The 25,591-nt window shown below is 30.5% G+C and overlaps 1 protein-coding gene across 2 annotated transcripts in view; it reads left to right on the forward strand.

Annotated features, from left to right (window-relative positions):
• Positions 1-25,591, forward strand: part of Cht6 (Chitinase 6) — a 214,110-nt gene that overhangs the window by 85,204 nt on the left and 103,315 nt on the right. For both annotated transcript variants that reach the window (XM_085944772.1, XM_085944770.1), the window contains exons 3-4: positions 17,921-18,106; positions 24,361-24,512. In XM_085944772.1, coding sequence (XP_085800898.1) covers positions 17,921-18,106; positions 24,361-24,512 — 338 coding nt within the window. The remainder of the gene's footprint in view (positions 1-17,920; positions 18,107-24,360; positions 24,513-25,591) is intronic.

Below are 25,591 nucleotides of genomic sequence, written 5' to 3' on the forward strand. Positions count from 1 at the left end.
TGCAACCATTATATAATATTATACTTAAAGGAAAATACTAAAATACTATGAGGCAAGAGAATAATTCAAGCTTGTCTATCATTTTACTTACATATTTTGCGTTATTTTAGTAATGAAAAACTGCATTTTTTGATAACACTAACATTGGCATAAATAATGGCAACCAAAATTAAATAAGCTAACTATTAAAATGTATTACAATTTATAATATTATTATCTTATTCATGATCGACCTTGGTAATGGCGATAAATTCGGTAACAATATATTATTTAAATTATTTTAATTTAGGTATGGAATTTAGGTTTCAAATAAAACGAGATATCTAGGAATTGTAATGTGAGGTATTTTTTTTTTATTCTGTAATCGTTTAATATTTAAAGTAAACTATAGCTCCCAATGAGAGGGTGCAGTAAATAAGATGGCAGTTTAAATTGAAATATCATTACCTATAGTTATTTTTCAGTTAAAATGAATATTTCAATGACCAGGTTCTTTCATATTATTTATGACTATATCCGGAGCTTCCATAGAAAGATTTATGTTACGTAATGTTTTTCAATATGAATTTGGAGTCAAATTATAGACCTAATAGTTTAAGCAAGTGGCTAACATCTATTTCTCGTAAAAAAATGTGTTAATACAAACCTTTACTTTGTGGAGGCCCATATGATCTTCATAGGATCGGACATGGTAAAAAAACGGTCTAAGTATTGCTGTCTATATTATTATATGCTCACACAGTGAACAATACCGTTCGCAGGTTGGAGGTGATAGGGAGCAGATGTGACCTTGTTCGTGGTTGGTCTACCTAAATTGAAATAATATTTTTTTAACAGAATTTTTGTTTTGTCATTACACACTTACTAATTGTATTCCAAAGCAGCTTTCACACAGTAAAGATTTTTCCGACCATGTCCGATCCTAATAGGATCATATGGGCCTCCACATAGTAGAGGTTTGTATTAACAGATTTTGTTTTTTTACGAGAAATGGATGTCAGCCACTTGCTCAACCTATTAGGTCCATACCTTGACTCACACACAAATTGAAAAAAAATATGTGTACTTGCCAGACCCGGGATTCGAACCTGAGACCCACGGCGTGATAGCCCAACGCTTAAGCCGCACGGCCACCGTGGGTGTCAAAGTAGGGAAGCAGTAAAGATTACATAATATATATTATGATAAATTGTGCCATAAACCACGTGCCTTCTCTTTTCTTTGCAATAAAAAATCATTAAATTGAATATAAAAAAATCATTCTAACTCTTGAGTTGCTGTCTCCTACATTAAACAGGATGGATTTTTAAAACAATAAATAAAAATAGCCTGTTAGTTTTTACTATATTGAAATGTTTAAGATTGTAATAGATATCAGCGCATAAATCGCGGATGTGAGTGAACGATCGGAAGCCTTAGGTGAAACGGTATTTACTTAATTTCATTTTCATAAGCAGGGCCGGAATTTGAAGGATATACATTATTAAAATGTAACTACTAATTTTCAAAAAATATATTATAAATAGGTACCTACTTATATATTTTTTATTCTTAATTTATTTTTTATTGAATAATAACCATTTAAAAAAAACTATGTGATGGAAACAATATAATCTATTATTTTAACAAAATATAAAAATAATCTTAATATTACAGACTTTATCAATTAACTTTAGCAGATTGATGTTGATCAATAGACCATACATTGAAGATATTTAATTTACGGAATTCTGCAAAATTCTTTTCCACTCGTTAATATTAATTAATGTGCGCTAAATATTTAAAGATTTTATCATTTGTTTATTTAAAAAACATATTTATAATCTTTCAATGCAGAAAATCTAGAAGTTTAGTGCTGTATAAAATAACTGGAGTTCATTGTATAATTAACAATTATTCAAATTGACGAAATGTGAGATGTAAACCTTTAATTCTAATGTAAAACTATATTTTTTCGACTTATTAAGGGTTCTTTAGCCCTGTGGTAAATTCAGGTCTGTTCATTAGAGGCAAGCAATTCAATCTTTGAAAAGCAATTACGCTAAAGTGTTGCATTAAAATATTTTGCTAAATCCCAGACCGACATTTACCATCCTGCAATCAATCTTTTCTCACGGATAAGCAAGCATAGGCAATAAACTTCCACTAACACTTTGCTGATATAATCAAAACATTTTTCTCATTATACTTGGCTAGGTGTGCCGATTTAATGATATCTAGTCAGTTACGGCAGCAAACCTTCGAGAGTGTAATGAGGCATATAGTTTCACGTTATAAAACATCATTATTATGATTTATAACAGTGTTATTGTGCAAATTTTTTATATAAAGAAGAATGTCGGATGTATTTGAACCTATATCTCGAATGTCTGAGATAAATCTGATTTACATAAACAGATAAATACAAATATGTGTCAAAGTTATTATTTATACTATTATTTTAATTGTCAGTACACACAAAATCAAAAAAACCTTGCTTTTGCATTAGAAGCAAGCCGGTAAAGAGGGTGGCGTATGCGTCCCTTATGGTTCAGTGCGTAAGGCGCTGGTCTTTCATCCGAGGGCCCGGGTTTGATTCCCGGTGAAGTCACAATACATTTATGTTATTTTCCCAAAGTTTGGGTGTTTGTGTTTGTTTAACTTTTATTAGGTACTAACTACATTATTGTCACTGTGCCTCATAGCAGGTTGTATTGTTAAAAAGAATATATATATAAATATGTGTATATATTTAATATATATAACTGTTAAATAGGTAATTAAATGTAATTATATGAGTTTGACTAAGTATTTTTTTTAATGAGCATGTGAGTTGATTATGAATTGCTAGAACGTACGTACATAGATAATTCTAGAGAGTGTGATTGCAGTCAAGCTTTCGGAATGTAGCAGTTAAAAATTAAATGGTCCCTAAATTAAATATATATTATGTAAGTATATAAAATATATGTTTAATTAATTTAAAGGATGGTTTTCAGGAAGAGCAAAGTTCAAATCATGAGACCAAGATCAGAATTTAATTTGATACATATGGGGCGCCCGATGAAGGATAATGCTACATTATATATATATTGGTCTAGATTCAATACCTAAATGATAAAAAAATGACCATCAAAAGAGTAGAGGCTTTCAAGGTATAATTGCATCGACATGAAATGAAAGTATAATGGTCTGATTACTTCACTACTGTACGAAAACATTTTCTTGGCTACGTGTTAAAACTGTAAACTAACATGCTCCGCCCATTTTAACCGCAATTCCATTATAAGCTCCTCCCATTTAGTAAACAACAACGCCTGGAAGCGTGGCCAAGAAGATGTTTTCGTACAGTAATGAGGTGGTTTTAAGGTTAATAAATCAACATAACTTGTAGCTAAGAGTTAAAAAGTAATATTAGTAATACTGTTAATCTGATGCCTATTTCTTTAAGACCTTTTCTAAATGATCCATCTAATATAATTATATGAGAATGGCCAGCATTGCTTCTGGTTTCCCAAAAGTCATTCGATCTGATATGTGAGACTCGACCATCCTTGCACTGCGTCTGAAATGTCATTCTATGCCTTCATGTCTAAATGAAGTATTTCCCGGTCAGATGAACTACCTAATTTATTTCCGATTTGCTGCTATCAAAGGCGTATTTGTAATGGCGAAACCGGTCCTTACTTCTCAAGTTTTGTAGATGAAAATGTAGTTTCTGCACAATTTTAACAAAATAATATTATATATTATATTATACTATACATTTAAAAAAAGCGATTGGTCAGTCAGATTCGGAAGTAGTTAGGGGAAATGTATTACTTACCTTTTTTACTTAGCGTGGTGAAAATCGTTCTTTTGCATTCCGTTGTTTTGATTTACTAAGCATATTGCTTGTTGAATAATAATGTAATTAAATTCTTTATTAGTGATAGTCGTTGTAATTACTAAAAATTTGCTATTTAAAAAAGTGGAGAAGAGAAGGGGAATTCTTAGGATTAAAAGAACAGTGACCCAACACTATTAATTTATTTAGCACTCACTATAGATACTACTAGCGTGTAGGTAGGATAGGATAGTAGATACTAAGTTACTGTCTTGGGGGTTTCCACACTGTCCGTTCGTTGTAGTCTCTTAGCTATACGGCGTTGATAATAATTATTTTATTGGCTACAATAATAACGATAGTTACTTTACTACTATGATAGGAAATCTACTAAAGATTTATGCAGAGAATTAAGTATAACATTTTAAAATGACAGACACTGAATATAAATTACTCGTGAAATAGGGTTATTAAAAAAAATGTCCAAAATAAACCTTGTACGATTCCCGTCAAATATTTTAATTAATGTTTTTATCATTACGTATTGATAATATCACAGCAATTAAGTGTACATTAAGCATCGCTGCTAGCCAAAGATCAAAAGACTTGATGAATCTTGCTAATGCCTATTATTCGGCATTCATTTTTTAATTATATGCTACTTCAATGAACCTAGTTTTAAAGTTTTATGATGCCATTGTCGGCTGCTGTAACGGACGTGGAAAATTAACGATAGTCAATTTGACAAATATACATCACCAGATTGCTTAGATACACAATGAATTATACACACTAGAATTTACATTATAGTTGGCAACGCGGAAAATCCTCGATGTGCGCTCATTCGATTCAATTTACTCATTCAAGACAATTCAATCACTTCCAATATAGTTAAAATACAATTTCCTTTAAGTTAAATCACAAAACGTGCTTATAATTCACTATTTTTTTTACTGAAAAGTAATAAATATTACACAGAGAGATTACATGATGAATTAGTAAATAGGTACAAAATAATAATAATAAAATAGTAAAATAAAGTAGCAATGAGAAAAGGTGTAAAATTAAATGATATAAGTATATATATATATATAAAAACTAATATGTAAAAAACTATTTACATCCTATAAACTATCTCATCCAGTCACTGCGATTGCTTTAACTCTTTGGATATCTATGCGTATTCGCTGTCTCAAGTACTCAGATGAACGACTTTTATCTGTTTTATTAGATAACTCACGACCAATTCAAAGCAAAAGGTTTCCAGGGTCCAAATATCGTGAAACCCATGGAACAGACGAGATAATTTGGTGACAGACTGTCATAATATGACAACATATTATGTTTGGGATTTGTTGGACTCAGCAAAAGCTGTTGAACCTGACGATTTAACTACTTTATTCAGATATGATGCCGTGAGTGTATTCACCACAGTTGCATCTCAAACCATAAATTTCCCTTCCCTCCATGGAATTATTGTGATACCATCAGGCTGCTTGCCATTTAGTTGACAGACACCAAGTGGCTCCTGCGTTGACAAAACTCCCGACGAAACCAAATAATGAATATGAACATATGGTCAACTGGTCTTTCGCAAATACATCGGTATAAGCAAAAGGCATTATCATTCAGAAGAATACCATATTATCATAAAAAATAATTCAATTACTTAACATTTCAAAATATGATCGAAGATGTCAATGCGCTTAGTAAGACGAATTTATTTTAGCTTATGTAGTACCCAAATATAAAAATTACGACCAATGCCTTTATTCTGTTATCTAAAAAGGCAATTACTTTTTGGTAAATTTAATAGTTTAATAAGTTCTCCAAATTTGTAGATTTTTTAAAAAAAAATCTTAAATTTTTAATGCATATCTTAATTAATTAGATACAGAAATATATATAAAATGTTTAATTTCAATAGATTTTTTTTATATCGTTGGCTTACTATGCAAACCTACTATTTCTGTCTTAGAAAACAATTCAGGAGAGGGTGAAAACGTATCATTTACTACATTTTTTTATAAATAAAAAGGTTTCAAATTGTAATTTAAATATAATGATAATATTTAAATATATCAAAAAAGAGTGCACTTTAAATAATATTGTTGAAAAACTTTTTTTTAACTTTCTCCTAAACTTTTTTCTAAAACAGACATAAAAGGTTTGCATAGTAAGCCGACGATATAGTGAAACGAGCTTTGGTATTGTGAGTATACCCAATGACACAATTATTTAAATAAATTAATTATAATCTGTGTTCTAGTTTTGTAAATTTAATTAAAGTACCCAACATTATTGTATGTAATCTAAATTGATAATCCTCTGTGGTTGAACTAGATGAAAACAACCGCAAATTTTTCTCCGAAGTAAAAATATTACACAATAAAATTAGCCAACAGTATGTAAGTGAGATGTCTTAAAGTAATAATTATGATTTATTAGTATTATTACCCCGAGAACTGAGAAAATATTACTCCATAGATATATCAGATTTGATCTAAATATCTTATTACTAATGTGTAAGTGACTACTTCATTAGATGTTAATAAACCAGAACTGTTAAGGTATTTTGTTTCATGATATTGAGGTAATTATGAGACATCCATCATTGTTGATTATGTTATACGCTTTGGTCGAACGGAAATAGTTATTTATTAAAATTGTCGATAATTCAAATTTAAACATTGATAATCTGATTGATCTATTCAATGCCTCAAGTTGTAGTAGAGTTCTCTCACTATTATCATCTGTATGGGATCTTGGCATTAGGTTTGAAAGTAAACTGTCATTTAGTGGTCGTATGTTTACCATTATTTCAAAATGTTAGGCTTCGTCTAGCGTACTTCCGGGTCTTTTCGGAAGTTAAAAGATCTGTATAATTTCTTAGAGTAGACCTTTAGAGTGGTTTTATTTTTGGGCCCTGCAACAGTTGAAGTACGGCATTGCGGTGAAAAGCAGTCTATTTAAAAAATCTTTACTTGAGACAGTATGAATACTTTGTCTTAGGTATGCTTACATACTGTAGTATATAAGATATACTATAATTATATTTGGCAACGTATTTTTACTGACTTAAACACTGTATAAATGAGAACTTCAGGGTGTAGTGCAACGTGAAAAGTACAGAAATAACCCGCCATTGGTAACGCAAATTGGGAAAGAAATAGCTGTGTTCAACTAAATTGCTTGGGATGTACAAAATATATTCCACTTGCTTGAGGATGAGTTTAGGTAGAGGATAGTTTATCATATTTATGTATTGAGGCGGTTCATTGTTACAATAAGTTAACCGTCTGAACTGTCGAAAAGTGCGATGTTTAACCAACACTTATATTGGCTATGTTAACTTGTATAGCGACAGTTTTCACAGTTTAGACGGCTATCTTACCTATTGTAATAATTATAATACCTCAATACGTAAATATAATAAACTACCATCGATAGCCGCCGATAGCAGCCTTGTGTATAGAAGAGATACGCTGGAGGTCGATTCGATACAAATAAAAAAATATTTAAAGTTATACAAGTATTTCAAAATTTGATGTTTTTTTTAATTAAATCTATTAATTATTTAAATTATTTATCAAACCACATTTGAATGCAAAAATAATTGCAAAATACGATGTGTCAATAAACGCGCACTTAATACATGTTTTTAATAATATTGTAGTCATCTTGGGATTAAAAAATATATTTTTAATATTTTTGGATATCTATGAATTAATTAATTAATACATTAATAATTTATATTATGAAACAAATGTATTCATTTCCATCTTTCATGTTATATCGCTGACATATTAATCTAAAAAGATTATTTTTAAGAAGGTTGTATCTTTGATTCTCTGGTATAATGTATTATCACCGTATCTGTGTATCAAATGTGAAGTCACCAAGTATTCATAAAGTGGACATCGTTGACAGTTTAAACATTAAGACATGTAGATATGTATAGATACCAGTGGTGAAGGGTGGAAGTAGGCTGTTAAGATCCGCCATTAATGGTGCACATTAAATTTTGTTTGTCATACGTATCTGTTTTCGTTGAAGTAAGACTACAATTTACAGATGGTGTTGGTTAATTTTTAAAATTCAATTAAACACTATGAAACCCAAGCCATAATAGATAAAAATCAAAAAATACTCGTATATCTATAAAATATCATCATAGATAATATTTTATATCTATTATAGTTTGGTTTATGCAGGGCTTAATGAATTTAAAAAAATGAACCAACAATACGTGTAATAATGTATTTTTAATCCAACGAAAACAAATAAGTATGATTAAAAAAGTGAACACAATTTTGTCGTATCGTCCAAAATATCCCAAAATTATTATGGTTTGGTTTGGTTTTGGTCCCTGCCAAAACCAAACAAAATTGTTTTTTGAAAACTAACTAATACCATCTATAAATTGTAGTCTTAGTCCAATAAAAACAAATAGGTATGACTAATAAAGTGTAATGTGCACTTTTTATGGCGGATATTAATAGCCTACCTCCACTTGCCGCTACTGAGGTACATACTACATAATATATAGAGCTACACTAAAGTTACTATAAGGTTAGCAAAAAGATCATGGACGAATTTCCAAATTTTATAGTAGTTATATTATTCGTTTAGTTTATAATATTCTGTTACATAATGTCATAGGTACCCGTGCGTTAAAAATTGCAATTTATCAACAAACTGATTTCATATAATATAATATCAATGACATTATAAAAAAAAATCACCAACTTGGCACTGCTCTGTAGAAGCAGAAAGTTTGTCCACAAATTAAATAATATGTACACATACCTCTTTCTCAGCTATTAATTGTATTAAATAATATTTTTTTAATCAATACTTTTAAATTGTATTTTCTAAAGCAGTGTTTCCCAACCGTCGGTCCGTGGACTATCGGTTCAAATATAGTTGTCGTCAATTTTAAAAGAAGGAGACTAACGGATATTCTACTAACTGTTCATGTGAGAAGACCTTTTCAACCATACCAGTAATAAAAACGAAACAGAACAACCGAATGAGTGTCAATGCGGTGCTTTATCTTTTTGAAACGACACTGTTATAAACTACTATTGTAGGAGAGATGTGGAAGCAGATTTTGCCATATTTAAAAAATATGTATTGATTTCTCGAAATTCCAAAACATCTATTAATTACAATTTATTTACTGGTTGGTTTCTGTTTATTTCAATTAACGACGGAATTTCAAAGTTATATTTTTTTGTATTAGCAATCAGACTATTGTACATATTATAGTAACGTCATCAAGATCTATCATCATAAAATATAATTTACGATCTCAGAAGATAATTAAGTACTACAAATTGAATTTGTCATACTAAGTTGTATTAGATATAATACTTAGTCGATATCAAACATTTCAATCAAGCAGTAGACAATTAATCTATCAATTGAATAATCGTTCCTCGCATACTGTGTTTGTCCGAGAATGACGTAAAACTATTAAATACTGAATTCACATAGATAACTAAGTTTTATCTAAATATATACATCCTTAAAATGTAGTACAGTGTACAAGTGCGTAGCAACCATATACACACTTGTGTGTTTATTAAGCAAATATGTAGGTATATATATAAAATTAAACTGAGTAGTTGGACATCATACCAAAATAAAATACCAAATAACTACTAATGGTAATCCCAACGGAAAATGATGAACATCTACATATGTTGTAATATATGATTAAAAAACTAACAAATAAAATAACTAAATACCTACTGTATAAATAATAGTTTCTTAGCGCTTTGCAATATATTTATCGTATTTTCACGAGTCCGCTGGTAAAAAAAAGTTTTGAAAAACTGATATAGAGTATTTCTTAAACTTGATCCATTAATTATGAGAGACACGCACCATCAGTGACTGTATTAGAAACAATGCGACATGTTGTAATAGCACATTAAACGGAACAGTGTTTGGCAATGTGTGGTGCGCGTAGTTCAGTAGTTGAGAAACAAATAGCTGAAAGTTGTGATAGCTAGAACAAAGACCGAGTTTATATGTGGAAATATCTCATTACGGTAATTGGTTAATTCATGATAATTGAAGATTTCCTTATTACGCTAAATATTCCGTAGTCTTAAATGAATTAGTGAATGTAAGTGAAAAATCTATCGGCGGAGTATGTTAATATATATTATATTATATATAACTATTTAAGTATGTATAATTATATTTATTTAAATACCCAAATAAAATTATAAAAAAGAATATAATTTTGAAACACATAGGTATTGGAAAAATAAAATATAGTAAAAAGTTGGATCGAGCGGCACCCGAACTCACGTCATTCACTTTCGGGGTGAATTTCATATTTAAGATATCGATCCGTCTATGATTCATGCAAATTATTTTTTTATTACTATGTTTTTGACTGGGGTAATTCAAATTATATTAATCAGGAGGTAATTTGCTTTGTGATTAATTAAGGATCGAAGTACTATAAATATTTTTGGTTATTTTTGCAAGCTTAGCTAGATAAATAATTTGCAGACTTTGTAGGTAAAACGTGTATGTCATTATGATATGTACCTACTCTATCTTTTCTCATCTTAGAAATTAACATTTAATGTTCATCACTATAGTAGGCACATTTTTAAAATAAATATTTTGTAAAAGAAAAAGTGTTATTTATAACCATGGATATCGGATGCACCATATAGCTTTATTATCAATTTTAATACAACGCTTACAAAAATACTCTTTTATGGTATTAATTATATTTTATTTGGTCATTAAGATGAAAAAAGGCAGGGATTATAATTATAATTTCTACAGAGTTTAAAGGACAAGCTAGGCTAAGCTCGTAAAGAAACCCAAAATTGTCCATTTTCGACCTTTATACAGCAGTTCGGCCTTTAATGTAAATTAAGTAAAGTACTAACTTAATAATATTGTAACAGACGTCAGGCGCTAGATATTTTTTTATTAATGACATTCTTCTATTTATGATTACTGGCATTATTTTTTTTTTATTGAATAAAATGTTTTATAATCAGTTGTAGACTGTTCTATTTTGTATATAAATATTTTCATAAATGTTACACACGTTAGGAAAAAATGATTCAATTAAAAGCTATTATCTGAAGTTTTCATTATGACCAATCGAAACTATTAATTAAAATTCATATATGAGAACAGATTGAGTCACTTATGGAGTACCTATAATATGTAAATATAAAAGGATTTTTTTAACCATTCCCGTAACGTCTTTTGTGCAGTAGCAAAAGAAATAGTTCAATTTTTTAAACAGCTTATTGAACGTTTATAATCACTGACAGTGTACGATTATTAATGATTTCACTCTTAGACTCATAAAAGCTCTATGGGAAAATGACTTATGTTGATTAATGGAAACTTGAAAGATGAATGACAATGGTGCGTACGCCTAGACGCGAATGACTAATTACTGCAATCATTAATTAGCCGCGAGTCTGTACTGCATATCAAAGTATTAAAACTCTAAGTAGGTGTTGCCTTGTGAAACAATAAATTATGAATAGCAGTTGCCTTGGTCTGTCTCTGAGGAGGTAGCTCGGTAATATTTTGTTCTTAATTACTATGTATGAAATATTATTATTATTGCATATTTAATAATATATGGTCGAATTGTGTAATGTAAAGTCTTACCAATTATTCTCGTCTGTGGGTTAAATTTGTAAGATAACTATTCTCTAGATCGGTGGCACACGAGATTTCCGCTCTTAAACGTACACGCAAAGATATTTAAAATAACATACATAATTTTGAAAACATTTCTGAGACAATACATTATGACCCAGGGGTGGTCAAACTTTTTATACCTACCGCCCATTTTTGTATCTCTGTTAGTTATAAAATTTTCTAACCGCCCACCGGTTCCGCAGTAATGGTGATTTATAAAGCAGGGAAGTAACTTTACTTTATAAAATTTATAAAGCAGAGTTACGGCAAGTTAAAGCATATAATTAGAATTACTTACCAAATACTTTATGTCAGACTTTCGCTAAGTTTGGCAAAATAAATCTTTATGAAACTACTTACTTCAGTTAAATCTATCTTTTTATTTATACTTTGCAGACATAGAAGCATGAAGTCCGGTGAAATAGTATATTTTCTGAAATTTAAATTGTCACGGGTAATTTTATGAAAACATAATGAAAATGTTTTTAAAACCCCTACCGCCCACCATGAAAGCTGGAACGCCCACTAGTGGGCGGTAGGGACTAGGTTGACTACCCCTGCATAACCATTAGAAAAAATCTTTTGAATAAAAAAAATAGTTACTTAATTAAAAATTATTAGAAAAATCAAGTAAGTTACAACAGAAAATCTTGGAGTGATCCATGACGTCGGTTAGCAATTAAAGCAATACCTACTTTGATTAAAAATACATAAGCCGATCGCCAATAGTAGCTCAATTTGGAAAGCTTCAGAGAGTATTAAAGCCATTAGTTAAAATTTGTCTCAATTAATCATGACGCCTTTAACACAGTGGTATATGTGCATGGGCGCGATACCCGAGAGATACAGGTTCGATTCCTGCGGGGTGTCTTACTTTTTTCTTTCTATTGGTTATAATATGTATTTTCTCATAAGTGTTTTCAAAATTATGTATGTTCAATAATTAGAATGTCACATTCTTAAATCTTTTAAATTATTCGTTGAATAAAAAAACAGTTAATTAAATATTCAAAATAAAAAAAATGGAATTTGACGTTTTTTACTTACACAATTCAAAACAAACAATAACTAATATTTAGTATAGATCTATTAATATTTTTTCTTCTTCTAATTTATCCACAAGATTAGTTTTGGCAACCGAATTTTTGCCTTTTGGAATCTTCAGGCTGTATAATATATAATACTTTATAGGTAGGTGCAAAGCCCTAAGACATTTTTACATATTATATTATATTTATATTTCCATCATATACCAACATACCGTTAGTCAACAGTATTAATAACGTTAAATTGTAAATATTTTATTTAAAATTATTTATATGATTTATAAAGATTAAAAAAAATATAAATTTCCATAATTATGTAATTCAGATTAATCTTTATTTAAATGATTTTTTTATGTTAATTTTATTTTAAGTTAATTTTTAATAAGTACTTAGGTATCTTTAAAAAATATATTGTGTCATATTGTTTTTTTTTTAACTATTAACTAGGTAACTGATTCCAAATACATGGGATAGTTGGCGTATAGATGAACGTTTTGTAATATATATAGTGAGCCGAAATACATGAAACATGAAATTTTAATAAACAATACTATTGAAAATGCGATGTTTGATCTTATACAAGCGTAATATAATATCACCACTTATAAACGCTCAATAATTAGGGTAGTATCCAATACCGCTTCTAGAAATAAAATTTAGGAAATAATTAGTTTAGTTTTAGCCAACACGTACTCAATTGCAGTCTTTCAGTACGTTCACTTATTAATAAAAAGTTGAAAGAATCAATGCTAACTAACTACGTATTTCAATTTTTTTTAATTAAATGGAAAAAAAAACCATTTCTGCATGTCGAAATATGACTGCATGAATTTCACATGTGCACATATTTACTGTAGATATAATATCAGGGTCGCACTAAGAAATTGACATTGATTAAAAGAATATGCTAACCTGTACCTGGCTTTGCACGAGGTTGCTTCGTTGATCGGCACACACTTATCTTACTTAACTAAACAATAATATTTCTTTTTTCTATCTAGGCATAAATTAATAATATGTCAACATGAAAATAATTCTGACAGCAATAAAGGTCAAAGAAAATAATACTAATTATAAATCTAAATTCATAGTCTTAACAAAAAAATCGTTTATTTTATATAAAATAGCTCTTACTGACGGATAACTCTGGGAACACAGATAATAAATAGAATACCGATAAGCTATAATACCAATGCAGTAAATTTTGTAAGCACGGTTATGAATGTGTGAGTGTCTTACAAAAATGAACCACGCATTATAGACGTGCAATAGTGTGTGTAATACAGTAATATTAAATGAGCGTCAATGCATAAACCGAGGACAGTTGTCAGTATTCGACGTATGACGTATTCTTGACACGTGTTTAAATTTATCCCGTATTCTTCGTTACTCGAGATCGGTTGCCTGCTTCTCCTTACCCGCTAGGTATTTCAGTTCCCATTATTTCTGAGTTCCCTGTCTGGGACGTTGAAGATGGTATTGGAAATAATCTAACCACATAAATTAATAATTTTCACAAAAATGTTAAATGTTGCAGCGTCTTTGATGTCTCACATAAATAGTAGATACTAAGTAGTAAACATAATTATAATCAAAGAAGATATGTCTGATTTGTCTCTGTACATCAGAGTAATACCTACATGTCGCTTGCCATTCATTTTATTGGCGGAATGCTGCGAGTTATTTGTGTCGCGAGAAAGATCTTTTTTGCCGAGCCAGAATGCCAATTCAGATCCGCATTTTGCAATACCTATTGACAATTTGTCAAAACACTAAAAAGTAACTCAAAACCTGATTTATAATTTGATTGCTAGATTACTTTTATTATATTTTAATTATGTTACTTAACATAAATGAACTGGGTAGAGTAGCGTTGGGTTGTTTTTGACTTCCGCGTGTGAGCGGAGGATGATTTTTCTCTCTCAAATTAGTTTGTCTAACACAACCGCACTATAATGTATCTTAATACGTACGGTCGAGCTCTTTACATATTATACAAACTCATAAAATATATCTCTATATATATAAAAATCTCGTGTCACGATGTTTGTGGTCGCACTCCTCCGAAATGGCTCGACCGATTTTTATGATTTTTTTTATGTATATTTGTTAGGTATGAGAATAGGTCAACAAGTATATTTCATACCGCTAGGTGATTAGGGTTTCTCTATCCAGAAAAATTTTTCTTTTATTTTTTTGACAATTTTTTTTTGTATTTTTTTATTATTTGGCATCAAAAAATACCTATAACCCCAAATTTTCACTCTCCTACCCCCACCCTCCCATTTTTTAATCGCGATTTTACTATTTTTGTATGAACAAATTTAACCGTCGTTCGAATTTCAAACAGAACGAAATTATTTATGTTGTTGAATGACAGATGGCGCTATGTCCGAGAAGAATTCAAGAGAAGCATCGCGTAATTTTGACATTTCATTCGGCATATCACAACGCAGTGCGTGCAAAAATTTGTACGATTTATTTTAATTTATCTATTTTTGTGTGCGTGTATTACAGTGCACAATGCCAGCAAGACGCAAGGGGGACCATTTGGGCCGTCGAACGAATAAAGCAACAAACATGCAAAATAGTAGAGCAGAAAGAACAGACGGAAAAATCCAACAAGATAACAAAAACGTGCGTGTCAGCATGTCGCAATTGCGTGCATCTCAATCACAAGAGGCACGAGCTGAACGAAATCAATAACGACAATTGGAACGGAGCCAAGCGTGCCGGTTTGTAGATAACAAACGCAGAGCAAATGACTGACAACGCCAACAAGTACATCGAGCATTTACATCCGCTTCGTTCCTTCGTCTCGCACTTGAGTACGAGCCAGATATTGAATATTCCGCTCATCCGAAAGTGCTTATTGGTGCTATGGACAAAGAATGTCCCCATTGTCATGCGCTCAAATTCAAACATGAGTCAGCCGAATGTGTTGCGCATCAGGAAAAGTGCAACTACCAGAAATTGAGACACCACCAGAATCATTGAACGGCTTGCTCATCGGCACGGTTCCAGATTCAAACCTGTTCCTGAAGTCCATTCGCACATTCAATTCATGCTTCCAAATGACTTCGTTCAGAGCAACAGAAATAGTTCACAATACTGCAGCAAATGGTCAACAATTCCATTCTACGTTCAAAATCAAAGGCCAAGTATATCACAAAGTAGACTCATTGCTGCCAATGCCAAACGAACCACATATTTTTTTACAAATCTACTTCATGAGCGGTGAGGACAACAATCGTGTGGATGCACGATTGCGGCTACAATAACCTCAATTTGCCTAATGCCAGGCGCATCGTCGGCGAACTGGACGCCATATTGAATGAGCACAATGAATTATTGAAATTCTTCAAAGCACACATGCACGAATTGCAAAGTGACAATCACGCTATTGTTATCAATCCTGATAAAACACCAGCTGGAGAGCACGTGCGTCGATTCAATGCGCCTATTGTTGACAACATTGCTGGAATCATGGTTGGCGACCGCACATCGACGCGATAAATCGTGATTCGAAGAAGAAACAATAATCTGGAGTTCATTGCTGACGCACACCGTTCATACGACGCTTTCCAATATCCGCTATATTTCTGGAAGGGACAAGACGGATATTGCATAAACATTAAACAACGAGATCCTGTCACAGGCAATTCATTCATTATGAACATCATTACTCATTTTGAATTGAGAAAATGAATGGTTGGTGTTTTTTTGTTTTTATCGGCGGTCATCGTCTACAGCGCTCCATTCCTCTTTCTGTGATAGATCCCATCCCCACACACTTACGATAAATTCGGTATTTTTTATTTAACAACCAAAATATTCACTAGAAATAATTTATATGGCAGAACAACGTTTGCCGGGTCAGCTAGTATTATATAAAATGTAAATACAGATAACAAAATGTTACAATTTCTACAACATTATAAATCTATTGAAAGTTTACCGTAATATATTTTATTTATATAGTATTTCTGGAAAGTTGTATATTAATTTTTTCACACATCGAGATGAAACCTTTTCAAATTGGTACCGACAATTAATATATAAGCTGATAAAGTTTCATCATGTTTCATCATTGATCCTGTAGTTTTTTAAGTTGTCATAATAACATTATGAGCCTAGGTATCCTGTAGCAGCGGAAAATGAAGGTTTTGGAGTATCTTTGGTAGCTAAATCTGATTAATCTGTAGACTTTGGAAGAAGGGTGTATATGTCATGAAGATGCCATATCTGTTTACGAAATCAACATTAATTTCATGACCATACACAATTTATTAATGTATCATATATAGGTATGTAATAAAGAATATTAGTAAATAGTTGTCTTGTAAACGTGTAACACAATGTACACTCGTATATACAAAAAAGTATTCTTCAAAATATTTGGAAAATTTCCATTTTGCTCGTGGACTGACCATATGAGGCTCAACAGAATTAAAGTTATTTTTACGAATAAAAGTTGGTGGCCATTCACTTAACCTATTGAGTCCAGGAGCCTTATACGTTATTTATGTGATGACATTCGAAATTATTTAGCAAGTTAAGTTAAATAGATAGTAACACCGTTTAGTTGGCATTCCGATTTTTTTACCAACGCAATGGCTGCCATTTTTTTATTTTCATTGTGATTACATACTCGAGTACAGTTATAAGTGATTTTACATATTTTTAAAGGATTTTTCAACTAAATAATAATGCTAAAGTGTAGTATGATCACTCGCTAATCTCCACGTCGGATTGTCTTTTTATACGCTCTGAAAATTGGCAAATAAATGTTATAGCAGTAGTGTGTACAATTGAACCTGTAATTTAACGCTTTCGCTGCTGAATAGATAATGAGATTTTAATTGCCCCCTTTAAAATGCACGTTAATTACATCGATCGGCCGCCTGGTCATTACGCACCGTGTGCGTCTTCCGCGTCCAAAGTATTAAAGTCACTTGTAGCTAACTCAATCAGTAGATCAGAGGTCCTTTTTTGCTTCAATTCTACAATTCAATGCTACATTTTCACTTTGTCTATATAGGAGAAGGTCTTTTTTCAACATTTTTGAAAAATAATAACAAAATATGATTTTTCTCGACGTGTGATTCAAAGTCGTGGCGCAATTCATTTACTGCGGACTCTCATATTATCCCATAGAGAAAAAGTAACAATCCAAAAACAAAGTACATTGTTTATGTAAAATTACTAAGGAAGTCCTAAACAAAGAAAAGTTATTATAATATCTTTTAATGGAACTAGATGGTTGTTCAATCAATATCTAATTAAAAAGAAAAATCGATCTGAAACAACTTTATTTTATTGATTACAAATATTCCAAACTAATCATATTTTTTTTATTGTTTTGCAGGCGAGGCGACGGAAGCGAGAGTTGTCTGTTATTACACAAACTGGTCAGTGTACAGACCAGGAACTGCAAAATTCAATCCACAAAATATTAACCCCTACCTCTGCACGCATCTTATCTACGCCTTTGGAGGATTCACAAAGGAAAACACGCTGAAACCTTTTGACAAGTATCAAGATATTGAAAAAGGTGAGTGTCGTCTTCTTATTTTAAATATATGTATTTTATAATTTACATGGAATTATTCAATACCTTTCTGTTTGCATTTTTAATTATTAATTTCTTTTAAATGAAACATGCACAATTTAATATCATTTTACCATAATAAACAGAGTTTTTAAATGTAAGTAATAATTTAATTAAGTAATAATCTTCCAATAGTCGACAAGGAATTATGAGATTCAGTTTCAAGAGAATGATGTGGTAAATGATAACGTATTTATACACAGTCATGATCTCAATATACGTATTTATTTTATGTCAAAGGTTTTTACAATAATCAGAAAAAAATACAAAAGATGACTTGAGGTGTGTTTGTATATTATGAATATCACACGGGAGGATAAAAAATAATTTAGGATGTTCACAACATGAGAGATTTAAATTAGAAAAAACTGGTTCTAAGAAAACGAGTGAAATATAAATACATAGCGAATATTGCCATCAGAAAAGAGAAGAAAAAAATATAAACAATATTAAACAACAAAATATAAATGAAGTCTATTCCCGGCAGCTAAGCGAGCCGTCACTCTGCGCTCGGGGTAGTGTCTGTTGATTTTTTGTCATACTTAAGAACTAAAAATTAAAAATAAATCTAGATGTTTTGGTCTAGTATTCCTCAATCAAAATTCTTTATCATCTCACATATATGCATACATGAGTCGATTATTGTTGTGTCGGTAACAACAAATCACTTGAAATGGAGATGAGGCATTTATGGGCGATCATTAAAATTTGATGAAAAATTTTTATTAAGTATTTTTACTTACTTATGTAATGTTACAAAAATTTTATATGGCCTTAAATATGTTATTTAAAAACATATATATTTATCTGTTGAGTAAAATATAAATAATGCTAGTATCCAGATATTAGGTATAATATATATATTTATTTATTATTAATTCTCTATAGATTTTTTTTCACAGAAACTATCCGATTCGTTTTGTTCGGCTGTCACCAATGTTATGACTTTTGAATTGTTTTAACCGTGACATTAAAATAATTTTCAGTCGACTTTCAATTTCAAAAGGCATTTTGTTATAAATGAGTATTAATAAGAAGACTGAAGTAAATTGACAGTTACGAATTTTACTTTCAGCCTTTGTTTTGTTTAGATAATTGAATAAAAATGTTAGAGCTGTATAATTTGTTACATTTCTTTTATTATGGCAAATCGAAATTGATATAATTAGCAAAGAACCGATAATAATCTATGACTATGACGTATTTCTAATGGATTAATGTTTGATTGTCGTTAAAAATCATGTAATTTACTTTAATATACAATATTCATTATACACATTAATTCAATGAGCAATGGTGACTTTGCTTACCATATTTTAATTGATTTGTTTTATATCGAAAATAGAGTGAAGTTAATATTAAAACTGTTTCTGTTCATTGAAAATACATAACGTGGAAAGACCTGACCAATAAAAAAACAAGATAACATAAAAACTATTAAAAGTGAAACCATTTCAAATATTTAATCAGTATAAATATTATTCAAGATTTAATGTACATATCACGTAAAGCATTATTTATCGCAAATAGATATTTAAAAAAACCTCAAAATCATACTGGTTTGAAAAATCTTAAACCGAGTCGGATTTGAATATACCAACGTCTTTCGCTTGGAGTATAAGGACTCTCATCTGATGGCATCAGGCTGATGTACATGCAATTTAAAGTATTTTATAAAATCGTTAATAATGGTTACTTTAATTGTAATTTAAATCAATGTAAAATAATAGCACTAACTTGATTCATAGCCACGGTCAAGCTTACTCCTAAATTTATCTGTGACGTTTGTATACGTATTATTTGCTCAATTAATTATAAATTTATGAATTGGTGACAATTTAAAAACTATTATATAATTCAACTGATTAGCAAGAGGTAAATAGTATAAAAGTTACATCATTGTTATATTTGACGGATAATAAATTAAAATTTATCTTAAGTCATTACGAGTGACACACGTACAAGGTAGAAAGTGTTTCGTTGAAGTATTCATCCAAGTCAACAAGTCAATGCACGCCTACCAACCACTACATGCTTGAAGACATTGCGAGATATAATATTTGTCGATCCATAACTAGTAAACACATAATTTACTGCGTATTTAGTGTTCGTATAATATTAATAAATAGCATACTTAACCTAACCTTGTATCGGGACGATGATTCCAGAAGATTAATAATGAATGCAATTACATAATATGTTTTAGTCCCTTTGGTGATGTAGTACCAGATTGGCTATTTCTTAAGCCTTGAGTTGAATTTATAGGCTGTTTTTTATAGGATATGTTTGATCCAGAGCAGGGTCTACTGGATTGAGGCGTTGAGATAATAGTTAACAGTCATTCCACGATTGTAAATAAAACATGGTCTTTGTGGAGGCTCATACGCTTAGATTTAACAAAAATAAGAGATGTAGAGTTAAATATGTAATATGATAGAAATGTTTATGTGAAAAAGATATTATAGTATAATATGATATTGTAATATCGCCAGTGATGTATGAATATTCTGACGCAGAAATTAAAAAAATATTATTTTCATTTTATTTTCCATAGATACATGACTAAAAAGTCAAAATATTATTTGTACAGATTATACAGATCGATAGCTTCAATTAAATTGGATAACACGAATACACTTAAATAAGTATTAGACATTTGATTTGATCATAATACTAAATTGAGAAGAATAATAAATATCTGCTAATATTATTTACGCCCACGATGGCCGAGCGGGTAACGCGTCGGCTTATGAAGTCATGGACCTCGGGTTTGAATCTTGGGTCTGAAAAAAAATGAGCATGTTGTTTTTAAAAATGTATTTGGAGTTCTACAGTCTAAAAAAAAACGTTATTAAATGAGGGTTCGTTGAAAACTTTCATTTTATTATTAGTAACATAATTATTATGGTGATAGCCTATCGCGGGAGAATAGATGAGATTTTTAAATTATTCATTATTTGAAAGAAGGTTTTTCATATTTATTAATTTTAATAAAATCGCTTTGCCTAGAAAAAAATATGTGTTTAATTATAAATAATTTGTATTTATATCGAATCGACCATTCAGTGTGATCATCATATCAAACTTGATTATCCAATAATATAGAATTGTGGTAAGAACTATTTCAAGTAGTCTTTTGGTAAAGAGTTTCATTTGACAAAAAAGGTTATCTAGATTGTTAAACGATATAATATTATGTATTGCGAAATTAAAGGCTTCACATTTTTGCAATTCTAAAGACGGCCTCCACCTTGCCACTTAAAACTTTGCGCAATGCAGTGTTGGTTATTTGATTTTGGTTGACAAATATTTGCAATAAATTGAATAACTTATTGACCGGGAAAGAATTACAGAGAAAACCACATTCTTTTAAAATTATCACATTTATTTATATAAGTTAATAAAGATGGAAAAAGTATATTGGATCCGCATACTGAAATACAGTAACTGTTGTACATATTAATTTAACTCATTTACAATATAAAAATGGAAAGTGAAATATTTTGGTTATATATTTTATATTTATAACTTTCTATTAACCTGGTTATCGCAATAATTGATGTTGGATGAAAATCATTATATTACCATACAGAATCTTCGTCTTACAAATTATTATACCTATTCATTTTTTAATTAGATTATTTTTATTTACAATATAATATGCAATATTTTGGAATATAACATTGTTTTTTATTGAAAATTCATATTATTATTGGATTTATTTGTGACTTATCAGATTTATAATATAATATGTAGGTATGTATTATAAATATAAATTTTATAAGTAGATATATACGTATGACGTATCTAATATATATATATATATATATAGAGGAAAGGGGGAGAGTAACAAACTTTAAAAATATATATTTAAATAATAAGTAGGTACAGTAAAAACGAAACAATAATGCGGTTCGTCGATTGTATATGTACGTATACGTACGAATACGCGGTCATCGGCTGCCAGGCATTTATCACGGCTCCCCATACGCATGCACACCATCGACCGAGCGCATTATTGTTTCGTTTTTACTGTACTGTGTTTATTCGAACACCAACTAATTATAATCGAATGATTAAAATGTAATGTTTCAGAATGTATTATCATTAGAGTAAGCAAACATAATCAATCAAGTGGCGTTTCAGTTTTAAATTCATAGCAATACCTAACACTATTCCCCTTAGAATATAAACAATCTTTCAGGTCATGATGGCCTCTACTAATTTAAGAGCCAAGTGCTGCTTACTTTCCACCATTTAAGCAGTGTTTTTATTTAATATTGAGTTAATAATATGCTTCAAACTTACTCTTCTTATTATAGTAATTTTAAAATATACGTCCTACTTATATTATCTCAAAACAATATTCACCTTAGCAATATTGTCCTCTTAAATGCTGTTCGTAGATAATATATTTTGCTATAATATAAAATACGTAGGAATCAAGACGTATACAAAAATATGTATGTATATATAATTCCATTAGTAAATCAGTTAGTTTATCTTGTAATAATGTATAGAATTATGGCTTTGTCGCGTAGGTGCTAAATTCAATGGGGGAGTTTCGTAGTACTTATAATTTACAAGATCAAGGACCGCAATGCTTAATAAAATCATTATATTCACAATGTTGATTATAGCATTAGTACATTGTAGATAGCTGATTTTGATCATTGTATAAGGCAACCATGAACATAATATTATATAATATTATAAAAAAGTTGTTCTCGGCACGTTAAAAAAAATCTTGTGTTATCAAAATTCACGGATACTCTGGAGCGGATAGGCGACGAGTTACAATAATTATGTGTTACTCCTATACTGCTTCATATAAATATACAATATTCTAATAATACCAGTAAATAATAGTATAGCAAAAAGTCGACATCAATAGGAACAACTGTACCAATTATGGGACAGGTTTCTAATACTGGTGAATTAGGGAGTGTCATCCGAGAAAGAGTTTATAAAATGCTTACTAATAGGTAACGCGCTGCAAAAATCTATGGTAGGTAGAAACAAGCCATTTTATAGCTTCAGAAATATATGATTTGGAATCGAGAGAGACAAGGGATGGAGTGTTTTTGATAAATGGGTAGGGGAGGATAAGCACTGATTTTGCAAATATGAATTATTAGGACAGACACAGAGTAGAAGTTACAAAACAGTCCTCATTAAATTCAAAGTTCACGACGTCTCGCGTCGGAACAATGTATTATTGTTTATTTCATTATACAACGCGTGTGCTGGAAAAGAGTATCGATTAATTTTGCTGCAGTAATGAAAATTCTCACTCTGAAAACACTTTATTCTCGTGGGATAATAAACTCTTCCGGGATACGCATCGTAAACGTAAAATGCTAGGCAAATCAACTTAACGATCAAGAACGAGGCTTGAAATGCTTCCAGAAAGATACCATCATAGAACAGCAAAATCAGTACTTGCTGTTATAATAAATTCAATGTTGACAAGATATATATTTTTTATTCTGCGGAGTTTTTGAAATAGTGGCTTTTCACACGAAAAGATTTATATTAAACAATTCATTGTGTGTAAGAAATATTTCTTTAATAAATAAATCATTTCTGTAACACATTTTCTCTTTTTAATATTGAATATTATATAAAAACATTATATAATACTGGGTATTCAGGTGTCCATTTGGAAGTAATTTTTTACCTGTCAATAACCAAAACACCCAAGTATGTATTCAGTTTGTAATCGGTACGGTTTCCTTAAATAATTAATTTAACAATTTCCGATGTAATCTATAACTTGAGTGGGCATATTCTCCTTATTTTATTTGATTTTGTCTATTTTATTGTTTTTTAAATACCTAATACCTTCATGTATAATACAATTATTTATTCTGCCTACACAAACTAGTAGGCATTTTACACGATTTAAGTCACCACGTGGGCTAAGTTAAAGCCAAATCAAGCCCATTGAAATATATTTTTTTGTATCTTCATCCGGGATAATAAAGTCCATTAAGATGCCTTTAAGGAATTTGCAAACATACATACGTAATTTTGTGTTCACAATCATGTTTTAACTTATGAAATTATTCATTGTAATAGTATTTTAATTCGCTTCAGTTCAGTGTTATTCAACCGTGAGTGTGCTAGAAGTTTTTGGAACTGTTCAAATTTGTTGTATATTTAACTGATAATTATATTTGTATTATTATTTTCAGGTGGATATGCCAAATTCACAGGTTTGAAGACTTACAATCAAAACTTGAAAACGATGATAGCGATTGGTGGATGGAACGAAGGTTCGACTCGATTTTCACCAATGGTTGCCAGCGCCCAAAGAAGAAGAGAACTCGTCAAGAACACAATCAAGGTAAGAATAATAAGTTTAATCAAATAAATAATATACCCATGTTTCATTTTCTTGGTGCTAAACTTTCCTCTATAAGTCTATAAGACTTCACTTTCCACTAGGATTTGCAGCCCTACAATAGTACAATTGGCCATGAGACACAACGACAGTAGTATATTGAAACAGTCGTGTAATTAGTAATATAAGTGAAACAATTACAAACACACGGCTTTGATAAAATCATATAAATTTATATTGAACTAACCGGGGATCAAACCGAGAACCCAGAATTAAAGACCAGCGCCTTACACACTTGATTACAAAGACCGCTGCAAATTCTAACACTCGTTACTATATTGCAAGGATACAAATAATATTGAAAATGCGTAATTTTAACTGAGAATCAATCACATGTATTCTGTATTGGGGTGAATGTAGCTTGAAGGAATGAAGGAATAATCATCGAGTTGTCAATTCTTCTTTTTCTTTCGACCATGTCCGATACTAATAGGATCATATGGGCCTACAGATTTTCTTTTTACGAGAAATGGATGTCAGCCACTTGCTCAACCTATTAGGTCTATACTCTGACTCATACACAAATTGAAAAACAATATGTGTACTTGCCAGACCCGTGATTCGAACCTGGGACCCTCGACACTATAGACCGGCGCTTAAGCCACGCGGCCATCGTGGGTGTAATGTGTGTTTGTTTAAAATTGTCAATAAATACCATCAATTATGCACTGTTCCTTTTATTTTTATTTGTAACTGAATTAAATTTAGAGTTACAGCATAGCATGCAATACAATTTTAGATACCTACGTGTGTTTTATTGACCTGACCATTAGCGTCAAATTAAGGAAGGAATACGAATACCTAATATATTTTTTGAGATTGTCTAGATGACAAAATTTTTCGCCTGGGCCGCTAGCATGCTAACAATGTTTATCTATGTGAATAACACAATTGTAAAGATTTTCTTTGCATATGTATATCCGCTTAAGATAGCAACTCAAAAATAATAACATGTAGTAGGTAAAACTAGCAAAGGACGTTTATTTTAAAATTTCTGTATACATATATATTATGTCTCTGAG

This window comes from Rhyacophila brunnea, unplaced genomic scaffold (assembly GCF_057557595.1).
Source record: "Rhyacophila brunnea isolate RB1 unplaced genomic scaffold, BYU_Rbru_1.0 scaffold_17, whole genome shotgun sequence".
NCBI lineage: Eukaryota > Metazoa > Arthropoda > Insecta > Trichoptera > Rhyacophilidae > Rhyacophila > Rhyacophila brunnea.